This window comes from Nothobranchius furzeri, chromosome 13, assembly GCF_043380555.1.
Source record: "Nothobranchius furzeri strain GRZ-AD chromosome 13, NfurGRZ-RIMD1, whole genome shotgun sequence".
Lineage (NCBI taxonomy): Eukaryota > Metazoa > Chordata > Actinopteri > Cyprinodontiformes > Nothobranchiidae > Nothobranchius > Nothobranchius furzeri.
The window spans coordinates 44933471-44958311 of NC_091753.1; the positions used below are offsets into that span (position 1 = coordinate 44933471).

Sequence of the window (24841 nt, forward strand, 5' to 3'; positions counted from 1 at the left end):
GGTCCAAAATTTTTTTTTGCCTCTTTTCCCTTCCCACATGCTTTTCACGCAGATGAAGTATTTTCCTCATCTCCGTAACTTCCTGCTCTCTCAAGTGGTGCCGAGTGTTTTTCAGACAGACAGTGGAAACAAATGCTCATTTAGACTGAATGTAGGCAGATGTCTAGCGTGGCAAGTTGAAGCCAGTATATGCACATGTCAATGTATAGACTGGCCTCGACCCCACAGAGGAGCTTGATCGTGGAGCGGAATCTACGGTCTCCATACGCAATTGGACAGCGCTAAGACCAATCAGAGCAACAAATAACATGACTTATCCGTCGCTACTCAAATCAGTCAACGGGGCATTCCGCCATACACTGTCAAAGGAGAAGAAGCAACCTTAAGTACCTCCATTTCCTCACATCTCAAAGGAAAGGCCAAAACTAAAATCGTACAAAGTTGATGCCTAAGCCGTTTGTAGTTTTCACTCTGTTGCAGCTCTGGTTTTAAGACCTTCCAGCGTCTCTCTACTAATGCCGTCACTGGCTAGGCATAAAAGTGTTTGGTCGGGCGGTAGATCTGCTGAGACTACAATCGAGTATGGCTAGACCGACCTGCAGGGCAAAATCTTACACTAAGGTTTGTCTGGAATTCCAGACTAGTAAATTTATAGAATTTCTGACAGCGTTGTTATTGGTAACACTTTAAAATAAGGGTCCCTTTATTAATGTTATGTTGTTTATTAATGCTTAAAAATTCACTAAGGGTCCCTTTAGTAACATTATTCTTATTTTTAACTATTAAGTTTCCTTAAGGTTAGAGCAAAGGGCCGGGGGATACTTTGTTTAATAGTTTATTAATGCACTAAGTAGCATTAATAAAGGGACCTTTATTGTAAAATGGCACCTTGTTATTTTTTCCAACACTTTTGATTATTTCCCCCTCTTTTAACAAATAACTTATTACAATCGACTAAACCCAAGTTTCATCAGCTTAAACAAATTGAATTGCTCCATTGGCGTGGGAACAAATTCCATTTTAAGACGAACATTCTTGCTGTGTGGAAATTCTCCGCACGTTTGGAAAATAGTTCTGCCTACTCAGACTAGTAAACAACCCGTCACTAATGGAGCTGAAATTGATGATGTGAGCAAACGTGGGAGTGTTTTCTCCATCTAATGTTGAGCAACACGTTGCCGCGTATTACCTCAGCATCAAACGTGGATGTGTTTTAGACAGATCAAAAACTAGTCAAAGTATTGTTTTTCTCTGGGGGGTGACAACCATTTCCACATGTGAGTCATTGTGTCATCTGATAGAGTGGGAATTCCCTCTCAGAAGGTAAACAAGCCAGGCTTTAATAAAGCAGACGTTAGTTCCTCTTGTGGAAATTTTATTTGCTGACAGAATCAGCAGAAGTTGATCGGTGTGTTTGCTCATGCAAACTGAAGGTGTGAACTTAACTTTTAGGTGCAACAGACTGAGATCATTACGCTGCGTTAAAGCAGCTGTGTGCACAATGTCACATTTGTTGTCCTTGCGCAAAATCTTCCTAAATAGGATTAGCTTTGCTTGGCGAGACAGCAGCAGCGTCTGAAGAAGTGCTGAAGTGTGTGTGTTCCTCAGAGGATTTTGTTGGGATTTTTGCCAGCATCAGTTTTTTTTAGAGGCCCTTTGATCTGAACTCACCTTCTGGCTATATTACAGCAAGATGTGCGTTACGGCTATGAGGAAGGACCGCTGAGGGCAATACGTGACAGTTAATGTTGCATAACTGACTTTCTGTTATCTCGTACTCTGCCATTCTTGGTTCAGTTTCGGTTTCTCCCCCACATGTGCTTTCTCGCAGCACGCACATGTATTTTGCAGCTGGTTCTGTCACATGTATATTTTTAGTGTTCTTTCTTAGGAACAAAAACGAGGCTCCTCTTGTGGGAAATGTTCACTTGTTGGGTTTTGAGCAGTTGTAATCATAAAAGCATTAGACAATTCAGAACCGATTTATTTTAAAGAATAAGTTCACTAAGAAAATTATTTTTACCCGTTTTTTAAATATGATCAGTCACTCTGAGTTTAACATGCAGGCTAAATGTGAAAATAGTCTTCTAGCCCCATTACCTGCATCACCTTGTGATTGAAAAGATGGAAAAATGCTCTGTTCAGAAAAGCCTGGCAGATCTACGTCAAACTGTCTCTTAACATTCATGGACTCATCCATCTTGGCTCATGGCCTGGGAAGGCTGCTGTTGATTTAGTGTCCAGGAAACAGCAGAGAACATCTCGACTAGTAGAAGCTAACCATTAGCATTAGCATCTTCACCACACACACACAGCACAACTCTTTCAGGCTTGTGTTATTTGTGGAGTTAAAACATAAACATTGCAGATCAAACCGAGTCAGTGGTAGTCGCGCTGCTGTTGGCCAATCAGAAACGAGATGTCCGAATACCAGGAAATAAGACACCAAAATTTGTCTTCAGCTCAACTCAGCTGTAGCTCACTTCAAGCTTAATGTCTCACTTTTAAGGAAAACTTCATTTTAATCACCACTGCGCAGAACTGGTCCCTGTTTGTATTTAGTTTTTTTGTTGTCCTTTGATTATAGTAGCCATAAACATCCTGCTACAGGTGATTGAAAATATCTTTACAAGCCTATTTTACCCATCCATCCATTTTCTGAACCCGCTTGTCCACGTGGGGTTGCGGGGGTGGTGGGGGGGCTGGTGCTATCTCCAGCGGTCAATAGGCAATCAGGCGGGGTACACCTTGGACAGAGAGCCAGTCCTTTGCAGGGCAACACAGAGACACACAGGACAAACAATCATGCTCACACACTCACACTTAAGGACAATTTAGACAGACCAGTTAACCTAACAGTCATGTTTTTGGACTGTGGGAGGAAGCCAGAGTACCCGGAGAGAACCCACGCATGCACAGGGAGAACATGCAAGCTCCATATAGAAAGATCCCAGGCTGGGAAGCGAACCCAGGACCTTCTTACTGCAAGGCAACAGCTCTAACCACTGCGCCACTGCACAGCCCCAAGCCTATTTTATCATTTTACTAACCATTCTATCTAAAAGCTGATTTTGGTGAAATTGGAACAACAAACCTTTCCATCGACTGATGTTTTCCTGACCCAGTAGTGTACGGATGCAGTAATGCAGGTTGTGCTAATATCTCTCGTATTCACCACCATCAGGCCTCTTTGTGTCTCTTTAAATGAGAGTGCCCTTTATCTGCATTGATTTTTGTCGAAACGATGACTCCATGGCACTGATAGGTCATGTTTCTACAGCTATGGAACCTTCTGAGGACACTTCTCTGTTGCTGCAGCAGTCACACACCTTACACTTTTAGATCTTTGCTGATCTCATTATATTTTTTGTAAATAAACCCTTTTTTGAGCAACTTATTTTGACTTTGCTGATTTTTACAACGGGTTCACTAAATTGTTTTGGGGGTTTTCTCCCAATCTGCTGTTGGGTGTTTTCACTTTTGTTATCAGGGACTGCTGGCTGGCTGTGTGGCTTGTGTCTGCACAGAGAGACCCACCCCTGAGCACAATCTAATGAATGGAGCATCATTTCGTCAATCACAGGCTTTGTTCTGCTTTCTGCTTGAACTCAGAGACTAGGATCATCCCTGTAAGGGACAGGGATTTCACTCGTCAGCAGTCCTTTTTTGCAGGACAGCCCACTGTTTTGTTCCTTTTTTCATTTCATCATTCCTTTTCTGCTCCCTTAAAATGCACAAAACTGTTTTTTGTGCCTAATTATTACCATTTAAGTTCCAGCTAACATTAAAATGTTATCATTCCTCCTTTGCGTCTTCATGCACTCAGTGTGAAAACCCATCTATCCTAACTGATTAAAAGAGGAACCTGCTTAGAAAATATTGATGTTGTGGCTGAGACTTGCTTTTCTTTTGGACTGTTTGCCGTCTAAGAAAATTTTGAAATACCCAGTTGCTGAAAACACTGAAATTTAACACAAAAAAAAAACACAAAAACAGATAAGTTACATAACACGTATTATCTAGGGGTGGGAATTTTGCATGTTAATTACAGTTAAATGGAAGAAAAGTAATGTGTTAAAAATGTACCCGCACCTCCCAATTGGGGTCCAGAATAGTTTGGCATCACAATTTATGCCCAGTACTCTATCGTCAAACTGCACCTCTAACAGGACTGCAAATAATGGGCTACAATAACATATAAACCTTTTTTATGTGCTCCAAACACAACTAAAACCACAAAATGTATCATGACAAATTGATCTTCAAAAAGACAGAAATAAACCAACTTTTTAATCGTTATGTCATGTAGAAAGCAGGTAGGCAGTAATTTTATCCATATGAACTTTATTACAGGAGGGGGGACAAGCATACATGCAGCATTAATCTTGTAACTCTCAGCAGAACTTCCCCTGAACTCTACACTACACCTCTATATATATTAGCAGTGCCCTACTGCCACCTAGTGTTCAGTTCGCTGTACAACATTTGCTTTGTTCTATGTTCATTTACACTCCATTAGTAACACACATACTATATTTACACATCCCAACTAATTTCACAATAGTTACCTTTATAACGAGATCAAAGTAATGAAATGGATATTCTCATTAATGTGTGGGTATGTCATCCGTCTCTCACAGACATTATTTATTGAAAAAAAAGCTTATGCTCAAGTGTTTTGAATGATTAAAATGTGATTCATCAAGATTAACAACAAACTCTCTAATTCAGTAAATTTTTAATGGAGTCTCACTGTCACGGTGTAGGAGGTGGAGATGATGGACCATGTGTGGTTGAGCTGAGCAGGAGGAAAAATGCAGGCTTCAGTAAAAGTAAAAATGGTTTAATGGTAGGATGGGATGAAAAGGAACACCGGCAACAACAACAACAACAATGAACTGACAAAGGACAGGGGCAAAACAGGTGGTTTAAATACAGAGGGCTAATTAGGGAAACATGGGCAGTTAAACGAGGGACAGGTGAGAACAATAAGGGTAATCATGGCAGGAGAGGAACAGTCAGGCGGGCAGGGGCAGATTGTGACACTCACCCCCATTTTCCAATTAAATATGAATTTTTAGATTTTTTTATCCCATATTTGTTTCTGGTCGTTTCAGTTTCCTTGATGCAAATGTATCGTTTTTAATACGCTGTGTTTTTTAAAAAGCATTTTTCATTATTTGGTAGAAAACAGCATATTTGGAGTATTTTAACCAAAAATAGATGAATTTTTTTTATTTTGCTTCTTGTTTTTTTTTTTTTTTGCATGTTAGAGACATAGGAGGATTAAGAATAAAGGTCAGAGTTCAGAATCCTCGTGGAAGTTGATCTGAGTTCTGACTGAAGGAGGGAGGGTGAATAGCAAATGAGTTTGATGGAAAGGGTGTGGGTTTGCCTTCTTGGGAAGGGAGGCTGCTGCTGGTCAACAAACTCCTATCTGCTTGCTTTAGTTGGCTGCTGGCAGTATTTAGTCTCTTATTCAGAAAAATTCTGCATCTACGACCAAAAGTCCAGCTTTTGCAATTGTCTCAGCTTCTTATCTGTGTCTACCCTGCTGTTGCACAGCTGCAGGATTAATGCCCGTAGGTTCATCACATCACAGAAATTAGGTCAGACCATTGAGTTTAAAAAATTTGCCCTGGCCCTGTAATTCATTGTTCCCCGACAACCCAGCTTCTCTGAGGTGATTGATTATTCCAGCATGTTGAGGCAAACTGACGTCACAGCATGGTCGAGTGGTATGGAGCTAGGATTGGGACAATATTCAGCGTAACTTGTACCAAGTTTTGTAACTTCGAACATGTTTTATCACATGTAACTTTGGATTCGTAACTTGTAACTTTAGTTTTCTAACTTGTAATTCTCAATTCGTACTTGTATTTCTTGTTTTGTAACAGGAACGTTGTATTTTGTACATGTATTTTTTATTTTGTAAAATCAAACTTTTATTTTGTACATTTACTACTCATTTTGTAACATCAAACATTCATTCAGAAACATGAAACTTTCATTTTGTAACTAGCAGACTTCCAAATTGAAAAAATCAAGGTGAGTTTGAAATCAAAACTCTCAAAACACACATTTCATTCTACAGGTACAAACCTCAAATCTACAGTTACAGATGTTTTTGTCTCGATTCTAGCGTCAGTGGGAGGAACTTGGGTGGAACCAATTGAGAGCACGAGTCTTAGCTACCAATCACGTTTCTCGAATTCCTGTCCAATCATTGGGAGAGGAGGGCTGGGTTCTGTCAGAGCTGTAGAAGGAGAGTTAAGACACTCTTTGAACTCGCCGACTCGTGGTCACGTGGTTCATGGAGCTCTCAGTTCCAAACATCCCAGCGCCGTAAGTCAGTTTGAACGGCGTATGGTGGGACAAATCACAAAAATTTAATATAATCACATTTCCCCTGGCGATTAGTGGTAATTATTGAATAATATTATATATATATATATATATATATATATATATATATTATGTCCTAACTCCTTCACAACGTAGCCCATTTATATTTTTTCCGAGCATTTGTAGGAAGACAAACACCCGTGACTGTTCTACATTACAGGAACACGACAGTCCTAACACACTGTAGAACACATTTAGACCACATACATTACTATTATGTACTATAGCAATAAATTTGATGTAGTAATGCAACACACTGCTCTAATATAAGCATATTTAATAACTTTAAGTCCTACAAGAAGCCCTAAACTCGAGTTGTAATATCCATTTTAAAGTGTTTAATGAAAAGCTAGAATTCTGCTCCAGCTTACCTTGAAGAAAACATGTAGCTGTTTGTGCTTTGAATGATGATCTATTATGTTCAGTAGAATACATTTGACAATCATTACTTCATATTTTTATGTGAAGACAGTACATGCATCTATTACCCAGTTTATCTGGCTTCTATAGCAACTAATTAAAAATAAATTTTCAATAAAACTGTATGGTTCATCACAGTAGATAAAAAAAAAAGTGCCAACTCTGAAAAAATGAACACCAAACTTGTACAACATGTATAATAGCATTTTTAATAAAGCATTTTACCAACATTATGTTTAGTCATTACATATGCACAAATAAGCTGAGTCATCAATTATGAGCAATGTACTAAAGACCTATTGAAACTCTTTTGAATAACTTTTTGATTATTATCAAAATAAAATGTGTCTGTGGGTTAAAAATTGAAATGACTAATTTTAGGGTTGGATAAAATTTTAAAATGTAATTTTACATCTCTATATTTTTGGTTTAGTTCAATATGTCTATGCGTACAAAAATAGTATTTTAATAATCCCTTTATAGGTTGATTATCTTACATGGTTGGCTGCGCTGCATATAGCAAACGGTCTGAGGGAGGAATCTGAATTACGGCTTACCCAAAGATGCAGAGAGAAGAAGAAAATGGTTGGCTCAAGTCAGCAGGAGCAACCTCACCATGACCAGAGATCACAATAACAAAAAGCTGTGTGCAGTGTTTAATGTGCACTCTCAAATGTTTTCCATCAAGGCTCTACATGTTCTGCTCTCAACTGCACAAGGCTGCAAATAAACTGTAAATGTGGCAGGAAATAAACTAATACACCACTCTACAGGCACATTTTGAGGAGGGACAGTTTACTTAGCTTAGGCAAGGCAAGGTGAGACTCAGGGCTGATGCTGTGTTTGTTCATCACCCTGAACCAAGGAGGAGGAAGGACCCCGCAGTGAGAAGTACAGCAGAACCACTGCATGTTGATCCACTGACCAGTGACCACACATATTGTACTCAAGTAAACGGTGGTACAAATCTTTTGAAATATTAGACATTTTTATTTATTTTATTTTAAAATGATTCTTTATTCTAACAGTGCCATTATTATTTCAGAGAATGAGGAAAGCAGCAGCAGCAGTGAGGCAAATGAGATGAGGGAAAGTGAGAGGGGACATGAGATGGTATCAGGAGAGAGGGACATCCCAGGAAGCCATGAGGAGCCGGCGTCAGGGCCAGGAGGAGAGAGGAACAGGCCATGCAACCAGGGAACTCAGCTGTAAAACCTAAGGGAGCAAACAGAAAGTCAAAAAGGCATGACAAACACAAGAGGCATTAAATGGAGTAAACAGACAATAAAAAAGGCCGTACAGCTCTGTTTTTCAGTGGGTTCAACAGGCTGCAGGTTTCTTCAGGACACGAGTATCCCTCTGCCTGATGTTAGAACCCTGCAAAGACAAGTGCAGCCCATTAACTGGAACCAGGTGTGTTAGGAGAGGTGTGTGACATGCTCAGTTTGAAGGTTAAAAATCTGACAGAGATGGAAAGAGAGTGTGTGCTTACTGTGGATGAGATGGCAATCACTCCAGGCGTTTATCACTCCATCACAGACCAAACTGGGATTTGCCACCACCGTTGTTCCTGGTCAGCTCTCCGCTCAGCCACTATGAAAACATGAAGATGGACACAACACAATTTAACCTTTAATGGTTACCTAAGATCTTTGTTTTAGTAACTCTTTGACATTTATTTATTGATAATTGTGTTATTGTTAATTCTTATTTGTTGTTATTCCTTAATAACTAAATTGGAAATGCTAATATTATAAAGCAAGTGGAAATGAGCAGTTTTATGGAAAATATCTAATTTTCAAAAGTTATTGTTCGACTACTATTCTTGAAATATCGTAATTTTATTCTTATTACTTGAGTCCACAAAACAGAACATATCTTCTTACGTTCTTAATCCTGTTTGTCTCATGCTTCAGCAGTTTGTTGCAGTCAGTGTTATTAACTGAAAAATATTAAATAATTACTTGTCTTCACAATCACATTTTCTTTATTATTGGTCTCTCCATTTGTGCTTCCATTTCTGATGCATGTTCATGTTGATACAGCAACCAGCAACGTATTGTACAAAAAATCCCAAATAAAACTAATAATGTAAAAAGTTTATAACCTATTTCAAACTGGAGGGAATATTTTTAAAACGTAGAATCAAACAAGCTGAAATAAACCCGTCTACAGCTCGTCCTCCTGCTCACAACCAACAAGCTGCACATAGTTACCTCATTAAAGGTTATCTAGCTAAAACTGGCAACATAAAATATCATCGTGGACTTATTTTGGTGCGAAGCGGTTAGCTAACGCTTCACAATGCAACAAAATGATGATATTTCATCAACTTACCAGAGAAAATCCTTCCGAAACACCGAAAATGAACTGCAGTCAATGCAGCAGCGGGGGCCGTGTGGAACTATTCGAAGCTACATGAACCACGTGACTCCCGCATTCCGTGTCGTAACTCTCTCTACAGCTCTGACAGAACTCTGCCCTCCTCTCCCAATGATTGGACAGGAATTTGAGAAATGTGATTGGTAGCTAAGACTCGTGCTCTCATTGGTCCCACCCAAGTTCCTCCCACTGACGCTAGAATCGAGACAAAAAGATTCGTAACACTGTAGATTTGAGGTTTGTACCTGTAGAATGAAATGTGTGTTTTGAGAGTTTTGATTTCAAACTTGTACCTTGATTTTTTCAATTTGGAAGTCTGCTAGTTACAAAACGAAAGTTTCATGTTTCTGAATGAATGTTTGATGTTACAAAATGAGTAATAAATGTACAAAATAAAAGTTTGATTTTACAAAATAAAAAATACATGTACAAAATGAAAATTTCCTGTTACAAAACAAGAAATACAAGTACGAATTGAGAATTACAAGTTAGAAAACTAAAGTAACAAGTTACGAATCCAAAGTTACATGTGATGAAACATGTTCAAAGTTACAAAACTTGGTACAAGTTACGCTGAATATTGTCCCAATCCTAGCTCCATAAAGTGGTGGTGGTCACGTGATGCTGCAGGCCGGGGAGAGGCGGGGGAGAGACGTGGTGGTAGTAGGGCACAGGAACAAAAAACAACTAATGTTAAAATCTCTTTCATTATAGTAAAGATTCTTTAAGTCAATTGCATCACCCTTGTGTCCCCAGAGAGCCCCCCTCAATATCAGGCCACCCTAAAAGAGCCATACAGAAGTGAGGTTAATTAGCAGCTCTCGTTGTAGCTGTTTGAGTCATAGGGTTATACATTTAAGAGCAACCTATTAAGGATCCATTAAGAAAATTGCATTTGGTAGAACCCAAATTTAAAGGCAGCTGGACAGAGTGTGCCTTCTGTTATCATCCTTGATAGAATTTTTAAGTGATGTCAGCACTGGGCTGACGACAAAAACAAAATAAAAAAAAAACTTTATTTTCTTATCAAATGGTTAGAAGACGATTTCTATTTTTATGTCTAATTTGAGATCAAATTAGGGTATGTTCTCATCTAATCCTGGCCAGACTGGGAGGAAATGAGCGCCCGACAAAGACGTTCTTGTCATGAGTGATGCAGCATAGTTCTAATTTTGGCCCTGTGAGACCAGCAGCTAGCTTTTATTAGATTATGGCCACAGAGCCAATGAGACAGAAGGTGATGTATTATAGAGCCCAATTGGAAAATTGCTCATGAACTTTGGAGCTCTTTGACCCAGAGTAGTTGGATCTCACTCACCAATGAAAGGGCTTCTTTTGATACACCACTTTGTGTTGTTTGATCACTTCGTGATGGAGAAATGGTGATTTAAAAAAGTGCTTTTTAATTAAGACACCTTGGTATACGTTTATATTTTGAGGTGATTAAATCCAATCTGCTCCTGCTGATGGCATGTTGCTCATGCAGTTTATTTTTTCTGGATCCATCCTTATAAACAGTGGCACCCCCAGTGGGTGACCAGGGAGGGCAAAGCCCCCCTCACTAGAAAATTGCTGGGCCCCAGGGAAGAACCCCTCTTTTTAATAAATCATATCCATGTTTACACAAACCATAAATACTTAATTTTTGATCAAGACATAGATGTGAAACCCTATAAAATATATAAATAATGAGTAAAAAAAAAAACAAGTAATTTAAAACCGCTACAGCAAATCTACAGATCAAGCTAGGTTTGGAATGCAAACACGATCACAATTTCTCGGGTATCTTTCCTGAGAAACTTCTGCTGGAACCCCACATTGCCAGAGTGAACGAAATGGTGCTAAACACCAGTTGCTGTTTTCTAGGTCCAAACGTCTTTGTTGTCTGTGCCTTCAAATTGTGTTTTTCTTTTTGAGACTCTAGTAGTTTGTCCTAAAGTTGAATTGGAAGCAGCTGGCTGGTTCTCTTTCTCTGATATTATTGAGTGGAGAACCTCTCACACCAGCGGTGTTGTGTTGCTAAGCAACGCTAGTGCGTAATAAATGGAGGACCCAGGGAAGTGCGGAAGTGCAGTGGTTCAGCAAGAGGACAACCAGAAGGTCCAATAGTTACTTTTGGTCCGAAACCTGTTATTGGTGGAAGTTTTCAGACAAACACGAGAGAACTACTTTATTAATCTTAATAATTATAGTTATATTATGTCAGAACATTGTTAGAAGGCATGAAAAAATGTTTAAAGCCAATTTGTTTTCTAAATTTGCCATTGCAGCTTTAAACAATTTTAAAAAAGCTAAGTATATAAGTTGCTGCTGCTCATCATTTTCAAAACAATAATAAATCTCCATGTTTTTTGAAAACAGTAACATGCTTTAAACTAATAAAAATTTCTAAAAATAAAAAAAAATCTGAAATTTTAATTATGAAATGTTTTTTCGTCAAATTGCAGGTAAATGCATTTGATGCATTTTGATTTTTAGTGAAAAAGAATGAAGGAGCAATGCAATGCACAGCCACAGGCTAAACTTGGTGTGCCACCCCAACATTTTCCCTGGCCCCCCATGAATAATTTCTCAGGGCACCACTGCTCATCTTAACATTTTACTTTTGAACCACTACATCTCACCACTGAGTGCTTCTAGTGAGTATAGAGGGATATTACGTGAAGTTTTTTTGAGAGTGGGCCATCGTTTTTATTTTTCTGCTTTTTTCGGAGCAGAGTCTTTGGAATTGTCCTCCATTGGCAACATACATCAGACCCATAACCGTCATTGATGAGACATGTTTCATCAGCAGACGTGATATGAATCTTTCATCTTGCTTCATTTCTGACACAATTTTACAAACTGATAAAAAAAAACACCACAGAACCCTTACATTTATGTATTTAGTAGACCATTCTTTCTGCTTCATTATAACCCTAGTTTGTGTTTTGCATAGCAGCTCTCCATAACAAGGGTGGGGCAGCAGACCTTTTTTGACAACAAATCAATATATCTACCCATATTAGAGGGGCTAGTACTCAGCACACTAGATGAAAGCTTTTGCAAAGCTTTTTGTGGAGAAAGGAGATGGAGCCTAACCAGCCCAGGGAGAATGGAATCACTCAGAACAATGGTGTAATTGAGGATCACTGAGGAGGGGGGGGGAGTCCCTGTTCGTGTTGCTGTGGGTCGGGGCATCTCACTGGTGTCCACTGGCCTGTAGACCTCATAGCAGAGGCTTTCCCCCCCTCAGGCATGAATGTGGCCTCATTCAGCCAACTGGACTCCACGATCCAGGCCTTCCAACTGCCCCACACGTACGTACATGTCCATGCAACACATTTGTGTTTTTCCAGCTCCAACCTTTCTCTAAGCGGCAGGGTGATGAATCAGAGCTTATTTTATAAAATTATTTTAGTTACAGACTGTGACTCCGAAATTCGTACTGTACATGTTCCCTGGTTTTTTTTCCACATTCAATCCAACAAGATAATCAGAACTTCAGAACATTCTGTTGACTTTCCCCTACAGTCCTTGCATTTACCAAACAGCAAAAGAGAGAAATTAGCTTCATTTTTTTCCCCCCAAATCGTTCCCTCGTCTCTCTCAGCTACTGTTGCACACAGCACCATAGGTCGATAGATCAGTAGACCGCCCCACTCTCTGCTCACTGAGCACCTCCTTGTTTTGGCCTCCTGCCAGTCCATTTCCAACATCCTCATCTCAGATTTGTCTTTTCTTTGTCGTTGCTGGAAAAATTGAGGGATGTCACACAGAGACAGTAAGACCATAGCTCTGCATTGTTCACACCGCCCTACTCTGCAAAACAATGGTCGGCGCAAAAAAATCAAACAAATACAATCACCCTGGCTCAAAGGGATGGCTTGGATCATGTGCTGATCAACCACAAGCTCTCTGCTGCTCTAAATGCAGGAGGATGCCGTTTTCTGTCCCCAACCCCCCCCACCCCCACCCTCCCCACCCCCCACCCCCGAGACAGATCATTCTCTTGTATCGATCACAGTGCAGACTAAAGGGTAATGACTACAAGACCCTAAACCCTCAGAAGTGACCTTATTACTTCAAAGCTCATGACAGCCTACAGATTTTTTAAGGGGTTATAAGTTGACTGGTTATTTTTAACAGTTCTCACTACAAAACAGAAAAAAATTGAGAAAACAAAACATTTGTTGTAACTGATCAATTCCTCCAATGTCTTATGTCTGCAGAGAATCGATTGCACCATATGCCTCGCTCCGTTGGGGCAGATGTCTCTGGCCTGGTGGCTCCTGTGAGCGGAGAACGTAAACCATCAGTGCCCATCCACTCCAGCCAGCCGGTGCTCTTCACCTTCGATGTGCCTGTGCGCCACTCGCACCACGGCTCCCTGTCCAACAGCGCACCTCAGGACTACCTCCTCCTCCACCAGTGCATGAGCAGGAAGGCGGAGAGTGCACGGTAAAAGTCGCGACCCTCAGACGTCCTGTGTCAGTTTCCTGTTTTCTGTTACTGCAGGTCAACATCCAGGTTTACATCACTTCCTCAGCTCACCACCCCCTAAGGGTTAAAACTACTGTTGAGTGTGTGCAAGTGACAAAGCATCGTGGGAAGATGGCAAACTGAATTCATTACTCTAAAGTCATAGGCAAAGTCCTTACTAGAAATTCAATTACGGTGAGAATGTTGCAAATCAGATATTGCCATTAAGTACTCAGGACCAGTGTTGGGAGGAACGACGTTACTAACGGCGTTCTTTTTTAGGTAACGGAATAATCTAATTAATTACTTTTCCCACTGTTGCAACGCCATTACTGTTACTGGGGATTGAAGGTCGTGCGTTACTATGTGCTTGTCGAACCTTGAGCAGCAGTGTGAGGCTTTCTGACCGCCACATTTCAGCTGCAGCCAGGGAGAGAGAGGTGTCGGTAACACACTTACAAACACGATGATGATTGGCCAGGTGGGCGGAGACCCTCAGTGTCTCAGTCACTGCCTGCTGTAGACCTAACAGAGCAGTGATGGGAATAACGCCGTTTAAAATAACCGCGTTACTAAAAAACATATTTTTTCAGTGATGAGCAAACTAATTAATTACCGTCTTCTTTTATCAAAAGAAAAAGCGTTCATTAAGCAGCGTGGTGTGTTGAAGCTGTCATCAGCTGATCAGGAGCTAAAGAGGCAGATGTTTTCATCCAAGCGCATCAAGAACGAGGAAGACGTGATGAAAACTCCACAGCTGCAGGTGTGGATCTGCAGCCGTGCCCTTCTTAGCGTGGCAGCGGGACGTCTCGAAGGTCCGCTCACCTGTTCACCGCTCAGACGTCCTGATCTTCTACCTTCCTAGATCATCCAGCTGTAACCTGTTCCTGATCATGTGTTTAGTCCCGCTGTAACACTGATGCACCAGTCTCAGACGTCATGGAGCTCAGGTGTTATTAGAACTACCTGTGTGTGTTTACCACCCAGTTTCAGCTCTGCTGTGGTTGGGTCTGACCCAAGTTAGTACTTGTAAGTCCTCCATTAGATTTGTGCCTCTTCTAGTGTCATTTTAAGGGATTTTTATTTATTTATTTAACCATAACTAGATTAGCAGCAACAGAAATGCTGCTAAAAACACAATTATGTTAAGCTGGAAAAATTAAAGTACTGTGCAAAATAACATTTATTTCTGTAATTTAACGAGACAATTTAAAGGTTCAGGAACCTTTACAGGTGTTTCTATTTACAATTTTAAATTTTAGCTGATTGGGGTCTTGTTAAATATAGTCTAGATTAGTGTAATGTTCCTGTTAGTAGTTCCTCCTGTTAAGTGCTTATTTATTTAAATTATTCAGGTTTATGAAAAACATTTTCACATACATTTTATTATGTTCCAGTCATTAGTCATTTATATTTCACTATTGTAGTAATTTATAGTAAATTAAGTTTATTTAAGAGGAGAACCCATTTTTCTTGCATTATTTAATGAAAAAAGTAACTAAGTAGTTATTTTTCTTGATAATTAGTTACTTTTATAATCTCGTAACTCAGTTAGTAACTGAGTTACTTTTTTGACAAAGTAATCAGTAACTATAACTAATTACTTTTTAAGAGTAACGTTCCCAACACTGACAGCCACACACTATTCCTAACTAACCCTAACCCACTGCTCAGGACTAGCTGCATCGTTTTAACTTTGATCAGATGTTCAGATGTGAAGATACTTTAGACCAGCCTTTACGCACAGAACTCAGGAACAAAACGGAACAAAATATTTTCATTTCTCAGATCTCGCCGTCAGCTCTCTCGCCATCTTAGAATCTAAAGTCAGCCGTGATAACGATGCCATTCTGCAGATCGCCTGCTCGGCGGATGATCAATGATGTTGAGGCAGCAATTCATCTCTGCTATAGGTTTAAACTCACCCAAGGTGGAGCTGTGCTCACAGCCATGTGATAAATCTGCTGCGTTGGGACTTTGCGTAACCCAGAAAATCAAACCGCCTCATCCATCTCAACAGCTTTATGTAAAACATTTCCATCCTGAGCTTCTGCTTCATGAGCTGGCTAATTAAGACGGGCATCTGGTGACGGGGTATGATTCATGTCAGGGTAGAACTCCATGAATCTGATGACCAGTGATCTGAAATAATTCATGGGAAAAGCTCCCTCTCAGCCACAGATGAAAAATTGTTCAATGGCTAAAATCAATGAGAGACAAAATGAAATACAAATCAGCGAAGCGCTGTGTGCAATTTGACACAAAAAAGCAAGTTGTTTATATAGTATGTTGCATTTGTTGTGCAGATTTTACATAAGAAAGATGCTATAAAACTCATTTTCACGCGTTTTTAGCAGAGATGGGTTTGAAAAACACCAAGCATTTGCATTGGCCAACTAAATTGGGCTATTGCTCAACTAACTGTCCAGAAATATTTGAGCTGTAAGGGCTGCGCTTGTTGGTACTCAAGGTCAAGCCTTGTAAAGGAGAGAGCAAATGAGGCATGTCCTCTGGGAGCCTGACAGAGGCTGAGAAACTCTGGGAAAGCTGTAGCATTTGCTTTTGTTAACACGAACGCCCTTCTCCTTGTCATTGTGTGTAGAATGTGATAAAGAGGAAAAGCTCTCAGGAAGATCATACAAAATACTAAAATTCATTCTGCTCAGGCGTTAGATCGAGATTTATGGTGGAGTTTAAATATGTGCCAAGAACTAGAGGAAAAGAGGAGGTGCTATGGCACCATCTAGTGGTCATTTAGATAGTGACACCAATAATTCAGGAAACTCTTCTGATCTGAGTGTGTCTTTGTTGCAGGAGTGCCAGTTTCTCCCAGTCCATACGAAGCAACGTGTTGTTGGGGAACGACTCTCCAGTGCAGAAGCTTTCTTATGGATTTTCACACTTTGTAAACGGCACGGGTGCTCAGCCACATGGGTTCTACAGCCTTCCCAAACCTGGGAAGCATCACCTATCTGTGCACGACGACTCCCTCCAGGAGGCCTGCTATGTGTTCCCACGGGGTTACAGCTCCGAGGCGCCATCTCACAGCAATCTGGGCGATGGTGATTTTGATAATGAGGAGGTGTACACCTTCAAGACCCCTTGCAACACCCTTGCGAGGATCCACGGGAACGAGCGATCGCCTGACAATTATGACCTTCCAACGACGCCTGGCTCCTTCTATCAGATCCCTCGAACATTTGACAAGAATCACAATTCCTTGACACCCTCCAGCTCAGAGTCGTCCTGCGCCCCTCCTCCCAGGCCCCCTAAACCTAGCCAGGGGTCTGAAGGGCAGTGGGGGAGTCCCCAATCCATTGGAAGTCAGAATGGAGACACGGCGCCTGCAGTGTCAGTCATCCCTCGCAGGAATACCCTCCCCGCTGTTGAGAACATCAGGCTGCACAGAGGTAGGTCCACTTGCAGCAGCTGTGTTTTTTAACCAATCTCAACAACCAGATGTTTTTAAACATCACAATATTCCCTCATTTCCTGATTTCAAATGCAGCCCTGTCACGATCAGCCCCATCCTACTGTTGTGCTGCGGTGACTTTGCACCTCCTTTTCCTCCTTTCTCTCCCTCTTTTATCTCTTGTTTTGCTGATTTTAGTCAAGAAGCTGAGCAGAAACAAAGAGCTCAGTGTAGCGGACACTGCTGGGTTGAGGCACTAATGAAATTCAAGTCATACAGCCTGATCCAGAATGCCTCGCTTCAGACTGATGGGCAGTTTTTAAAAAAAGGCACTCGCAGGCACAATGCGTTGCCTCCTAGTGTTTGATAATTGTTGCATTGTCAGGGAGAAGAATCGATTTGGGATTGTTAATAAGACAATGAAATAATTAGAGCAAAGAACTAAAATGTTCTCTTTACTTTCCATGTTCACAGAAGGTCTTCTGCTTTACACTATTTTTGATCCATCTGTGGTATTTGTCTTGGAAGCTGATGTAATTTATGGCTTGGTAAGAAATATCGTCCTTCCTTTTCAACCATCACAGGTTCCTCCTTTGAAATCAACAACCACCATCGACTGTTTCATTTCAACAACTCAGGCCAGTCTGTGGAGTCGGTCAACGATGGGTTCAGCTCATACCTGGTGGGTAGGAATGGCCATTCAAATCTGTGGAAACAGATGAAAACCAAGATTCTGTTTGGATTTTCTCAGTTTGTTTACATTATTGAGCACAGAGAGTCATGTGACTTGTGTGTGTTTTGACATCAGAGGGCCCACACCCCTCTGACTCGCTCAGACAGCGGTAACTCCGAAGACAACTACGTGCCCATGAATCCTGGTTCCTCGCCGCTCAGTGCTGCCCAGGCCGACAGTCCTAAGAATATCTACATTCCCATGAGCCCCGGGCCACATCACTTTGATTTCCCAGGGTTCTCTGCAACATTACCTGCCCGCAAGGGGAGCAGTGCCTCCTTGTGTCACCGGCCCGGTCGTCTCAGCGATGTAACACCACCTCCAATCAACCGCAACCTCAAACCTAACAGGAAATGTGAGCGTTTAGACACTTAACTTTTCATTTAATTGTTGATTTCTAGAGTTTTATTTTTTTTCTGTGGATTGTTTGGTTAAAGATGTCTGGTCTGATTTTCTCCAGCAAAGCCAACGCCTCTCGATTTGAAGAACAATGGGATCATTGACGAGCTGCCGTATAAGAGCCCCGTCACCATGTCATGGACTCGGCCCATGTGAGCTTTTAACCAGACACTTGTCACAGATTTCCCAACGTTACTCACACATAATTGTTACAGCATTTTTCTGATGTTTCTCACAGTCTTTTGCGTTTTTCCTTAGGCCTGCGATTAACTCCTCCCAGCACTGTCGACCCATCTCCACTCAAAGCATCACCAGCACCGACTCAGCAGACAGCGAGGAGAATTATGTACCTATGGTAAGTTCCAGTTTGAGGACGGGAGGTGGATTTTTGATTGGCTTGTTTACGTCATTGTGTGACCGAAACCTTCTTTTAACATCAGCAAAATCCAGCATCTACCTCCCCAGTCGTGAGTGGGACCAGCAGCCCGGCCCCTCGGAAGTGTGGGAACGTGGACTACTTGGCCCTGGACTTCCAGCCTGGCTCACCCAGTCCACATAGAAAAGTGAGCAAATAGGTTTAACTTAGTTTATCCATTTTTTATTATGGCACTTTTTGTACTCACAAGAATCCTAATCCTATATGGAGCCTAAGTCTCCTCCCTTTCCAGTCGGCTCATGGGTCCCCGGAAGAACAAAAAAATTTAATGCAAGTCAACGGAGCTAAAAGAGCTATCTTCTAATCCGCTTTGCCTTACGCCCTGGATCACATATATGTTGTACTTCCATTTAAATAAAAAGTAATTGAACCATGCCTGTCACGTACTGTGAGATTTATCAGCTTATAAAAGTTCGTAATTAGCATGACTACACACCAGAGATCAGTAAGTCACATATGTGATATCACCACAGAATCTCCTCTGCCCTAGCATAGCTGCTACGTACCACATGACCAGATTTATGGAGGTTCTTTCCTCCTGAAGGAAGGATTTGAAGTTTGCTGAACTTACAGCCATTTCCCTGTTTTTCTCCATGTCTGGTTCGATTACATCACTTTTATGAAGCGCATTTGTAGTACTGGACTTATTTTCACACAAAACCTAAAATAGCGTTTCACCCCATTCGAAAATATGCGCTTTCATGTTCTCAAAATGCTTTTTTTTTTAATTCACGGACATCATGTGTGAAATCCATGGCACATAAGCGGAATTAGAAAATAGCGTTTATTCATTCTACTGGGGACCCATGGTCCGGAAGCAGATGGGCGTGACTCAGGCCTAGTCCACACGTAGCCGGGTTTTTTAAAAACGAATATCCGCCCCTCCAAAAACGTGCATCCACACCACCACGTTTTAAAAACAAACTCTGTCCACACGTACCCGGATAAATACGTTGTTAAGGAGTGGACATGCTAGACCTGTAGGCGGCAGTACTTCCCCCGTTCTTAACCTCATCCTTCGTCTGTGGTCTTCCGCAAGGAGCAGTAATTCCGCTTGCAAAAACAAACAAGCAGAAAGCGCTTGGACAACTGATAAAGCGAGCGCAGCTCTGAGGGCATCCATGCTGTCGGCTAGTGTAAACACAGGTCACACACGTGATGTCAGCATTTTTTTGTCACGGAAAGTGACGTTGCGGACCTTAAAACTCCGGTTTTGTCCGTCCACACGCAGACACTCAAAACGGAGAAAACGCAGATCTTCACTTTGGCCGGAGTTTTTAAAAAGATCCGTTTTCGTGTGAAAAAACTCCGTTTTCGTGTGGATGACAGGCCAAAACGTAGAAAAATATCTACGTTTTGGCAGATCCCCAGCTACGTGTGGACAGGGCCTCAGGCTCCCTATAGGGCATTGATTTAGGCCCTGTCCACACGTAGCCGGGGATCTGCCAAAACGTAGATATTTTTCTACGTTTTGGCCTGTCATCCACACGAAAACGGAGTTTTTTCACACGAAAACGGATCTTTTTAAAAACTCCGGCCAAAGTGAAGATCTGCGTTTTCTCCGTTTTGGGTGTCTGCGTGTGGACGGACATAACCGGAGTTTTAAGGTCCGCAACGTCACTTTCCGCGACCAAAAAATGTTGACATCATGTGTGCGACCTGTGTTTACACTAGCCGACATCATGGAAGCCCTCAGAGCTGCGCTCTGTCACTGCCTGATCCATCAATTGTCCAAGCGCTTTTTGCTTGTTTGTTTTTGCAAACGGAGTTACTGCTCCTTACGGAAGACCACAGACGAAGGACGAGGTTAAGAACGGGGGAAGTACTGCCGCCTACAGGTCTGGCATGTCCTTAACAACGTATTTATCCGGGTACGTGTGGACAGAGTTTGCTTTTAAAACGTGGTGGTGTGGATGCACGTTTTTGGAGGGGCGGATATTCGTTTTTAAAAAACCCGGCTACGTGTGGACTAGGTCTTAAACTAATAAGTTAAAACAACCAAACTTCATCGCATTTAGATTAAATTCCATGATCAAATCTAAATATTAACACATAAAACTACAGATGGAGCTAAATCCAATTATAAATGTGGAAATTTCAGACTGAATATTTCTTTACCATTAATTTAGACAGCTTCAAAACAGATTTAGTCTACCAAAAATAGCAAAGGCTAAGAGATCCCCTATGTAATGTCTCAAACTCATTGAAGAATTGATTAGTGTGGATCATGTCAATGTGCAAGTCAAACACAGACGGGAACATTAATAATGGGCTCTCAATCTTATCATTAAAGGAACTCTGAGACCTTAAATAAGGAATCTCTTCACCCTGCTTTTATTTTGGTAGGTTTGTTGAATTATTTAATGGCATTTTGAATTTAAATGCAAGTTGGTCAGTAATTGTAATTTCATAAATAAAGATTAAAAGTGGCTAAATAAGGTTATAGTTTTTTTTACTGTATTATTTATATGAGGTGTCCTATATAACATTGCTACTTAATGACTCAGCTTTTGAAAAACTTAGGTAACTCTTCACAATAAGGGCCCCTTTGTTATATATATATATGTATATATATATATATATACATACATATATACATATACATATATATATATATACATATATCAGAATCAGAATCAGAAGAATCAGAAGAATTTTATTGCCAGCGCTCCTTTCAGAGCGTAGGAACTTGACTCCACAGTACAACCTGACCAAGGTTACACACACACACACACATATAGACAAGACAGATACAGGCAGACCATGAGAGCAGCGCTCCATATAATCTCTATCCTTCTGGTCCCTCCACAGCCCTCTACCTCCTCTGTGACGTCTGATGAGAAGGTGGACTACGTTCAGGTCGACAAAGAGAAGACCCAGGCTCTACAAAACACGATGCAGGAGTGGACAGATGTGCGACAGTCAGCTGAACCTGTTAAAGGAGTAAAGTCCTGACGCTGACTTGTACAAAAATGACCAAAAAACAGCCCACAACTAAGCTCCATATCACTACCATAATTATTACTGAGGTTCGTTTAGGACCTGACTTTCTTGGCAAGAAGCCATAAATATCTTATGCCTGTTTTCTGATAAATAGTACTGCAGTGCACTGCTTGCATGCAGGATATCAGGCCATAGAGGCAGACTGTCCTGCCAAAGCTTCAAAGACAAACTGTTAGATAAAAATATACATTATCCTCACTGTCAGTCCAATCTGCATAAATGCATCATATGATTAAAGCCGTCACGCCATCCCTCTGCAGCCACTCATTTTGTTTGTTTCTGCTCACTGATTTCCTCAAATGCTGCCACTTAAAATAGCAGCACTGGCTAACCAATCAATAACTATTTTAGCATACTGTGACAGAACGCTTATAGCTCTCAGGAATTGCCAAGGCGGTCTCCTGTTTGGCGTACTTGGCAGACTTTCTCTCCTCGCTTCAATCTGTCATTTGTGCTGAGTCCTGCAGAAGCAGCGAGGGGATTATTTCCACTGTAAGCGATCATTTCAGCTCAGCGGTGCATGTCTGGGGAGAGGAAAGAGGAAAAATAGCCATTTGTTTATGCAAAGGGCCTGTGTCTGATTCACTAACGATAGCTGTACATGACTGTTGCCTTGGTTTCCATTAAAAATGAGCCCAAATTTGATTTCAGAACCGCCAACCAGACGGCGGGCCGAAAATTTGGGTGCAGTAACCAAACCGTGTGCAGATGTATAGAACGGCTCCAGATGTGAGTTTACTGTAGATCAAATTCAAACGTGTTCCATTGTAAATGTGCACTGACCAAGAAAACTGAAGGAAAAGTGAAGCAGGTACTTTTTATACCTAGAGTCCATATATTGCTGTAGAAACAGTATGTCTATGACGACCATAATTACAAATATAAAAATGCCTCTGACTGAACAAAACGTGCACTAAAATACCTCAGTCAGAATTTCAAAAATTTCTTTCAAATTAGCCTTAAATTTTTTTATTTCACTTTTACAGTTTGCCTTTGAGGATTTTTAATTCTTTCGGTTATTATTCAAACAAGGACCATGTTGTATTTAGAAGAACTGAATGATGAGTTCAGGTAAAGTCCAGTATTGCACTGTGGGCTGGAACCACTGAGGGGTGAATCCCCGTTTTTAAGAGTAGTACAGCCATGTAAGCCTGGGTGAGGTTGTCAAATATTCCCTTCTAATGTTTTCTACCATTTTTTACGGTTTTATTTTGTATCTTTTTATTTCTCTGTTTGTTTTTAAACTGATTTATGTCAGCAAAGTGTTACACAGATGAGAACAGGTTAAATTAATGTGTGTTGTATTTAATTTTTATTGAGATATTCCCAAAAACGGGATGGCAGGTCATTGACGTTGGGCTTGTGAAAACATTCCCAGGCGAACTGATTTGCAAAGAGAGAAGAAAGGATTGAAGAGGAGCTGCCCGTCAATCTCTGAAGTGAAATGGATGTAATTTATTATCTAGAGCTCTCCGCAGTGAGCAGGGGGAACTGTGTGTGTGTGTGTGTGTGTGTGTGTGTGTGTGTGTGTGTGTGCGTGCGTGCGTGCGTGCGTGCGTGTGTGTGTGTGTGTTGTGCTAGACTGTGAGTCACGGTGTGTTCAACCACAGCTCAGATCTGTCGTTGACACGCTGCACTTAGACATCAGTTTTTTTAACCACTGTTATTGCTACTACTGTAAAGCATTTGGAAACTGCTTGTGTGTTAACTTATTAATTTATTATGTGTTTTGCAGTTAATTGTAAAATGAGGAAAATTCTACTAACATTGATGTACCTTTTTTTAACATTACAAAAAGCCAGTGTGATGATGATGATGATAAATGTGGTACAGGTCATTTGGGATATAAAGAAAGTTTTTGTTATTCCAGTAAAATGTTAGATTTGAACTGTGGACATAAAATAAATCAAGAAGTTAAAAGTTGGCATTGAAGTTTCTTCTTGGCATTCGAACCAAAACACTGTTTTTCTACACATAGAGCCGTTATTAAAACTTCTTAAATGCATCAGAATCAGAAGGGTTTTATTACCATTTGAGCGAGAAATCACAACGTTAGGAAATTGCTGCAATACTTGGTGCAAAGGAAAGAAAAATAAGAGGTAAAAAAATATATGAAAGAAGCAAATAATCACGATAAAATTATATTATAAAGTGGCAATAATAAGAGAATAGCTACTATATACAGGTACACAAGACAGTGTCGGTCCCGATCAGAGCAGATCAGTTCAGGTGTAAACAACACAAGGTCATGTGACTGAGACAAAGCAATTGGCGTGGGGAGTTGTACGATTTTCATTCATGAGTTCAACTGCAGAGGGGGAAGAAACTGTTCTTGTGTTGAGAGGTTCTGGTCCGAATGGATAGTTTTACTTTTTTCAAGTTTTAGCTTTAAACCACTTGGTAGGGTGTATTTTATTCCCTATATCTCACTGGTGCACATTATACTGAAATAATGGGAATTTTACATAAACAATGAAAAATATTACCTTACATTGGATTATATAACTCCAACGGACCAAAATAAAAATAAATTTGAAAATAAATTAATACATTTCATTGCCATTTTCTTGGTATAGAAGTTAAAATATTAACAAAAAACTTGGTAACACTTTAAAATAAGGGTTTCTTTATTAACATTACTATTGTTAACTATTAAATGTCCTTACAGTTAAGACAAAGGGCCGGGGGGGGGGGGGGGGGTCTATTAAATAATGCATTAAGCAGTTGCTAATACGGCTTGTGGAGCTCTGAGATGGAAACCTTTCCACCCAGTTCTCCCTAGCGGCAGCGCTGCGCATCTCAGATCGCAGCGGCACTTGTCTGCTGTGCGGCTGCCAGCTTGTGGAGCTCTCGGGAGACCTCTGTGTTCCACCCGGTTTTACCCAGCGGTCAGCTCGGCGTATCTCTGACCCAGAAGCTCTGGTGTTGTGCACTGTTAACTCCGGTTGTAACTAGGTTGCTACCTCCGTTAGCTTAGCTCCCACCTCCGCATTAGCTTTGGGTTAGCTTCAGGTTAGCTTGTAGCTAGTTCGACCGGGTGTCGTCAGTCGATTCCAGCCTTACAGCCCCACCCTCAGCTCCACCTCTCTTCCCTTTTATGGAATTTTCTGGGCTTGACGGAACCTGTGACATGGTCAAAATGGCAGTGGTGGCCACCTCCCATTTTAGCAGAAAAACTTATTATTGGAGT

At 40.9% G+C, this 24841-nt stretch overlaps 1 protein-coding gene across 1 annotated transcript in view; it reads left to right on the top strand.

The window, feature by feature from the left end:
- The window catches only part of gab2 (GRB2-associated binding protein 2), a 45533-nt gene extending 23744 nt beyond the window's left edge, over positions 1–21789 (top strand). Inside the window, exons 3-10 of the mRNA XM_015951295.3 lie at positions 13419–13647; positions 16483–17078; positions 17665–17762; positions 17889–18168; positions 18274–18364; positions 18471–18567; positions 18653–18775; positions 21460–21789. Of these exons, the coding sequence (XP_015806781.1) occupies positions 13419–13647; positions 16483–17078; positions 17665–17762; positions 17889–18168; positions 18274–18364; positions 18471–18567; positions 18653–18775; positions 21460–21603 (1658 nt within the window). The 3' untranslated portion in view covers positions 21604–21789. The remainder of the gene's footprint in view (positions 1–13418; positions 13648–16482; positions 17079–17664; positions 17763–17888; positions 18169–18273; positions 18365–18470; positions 18568–18652; positions 18776–21459) is intronic.
- Positions 21790–24841: the final 3052 nt, after the last annotated feature.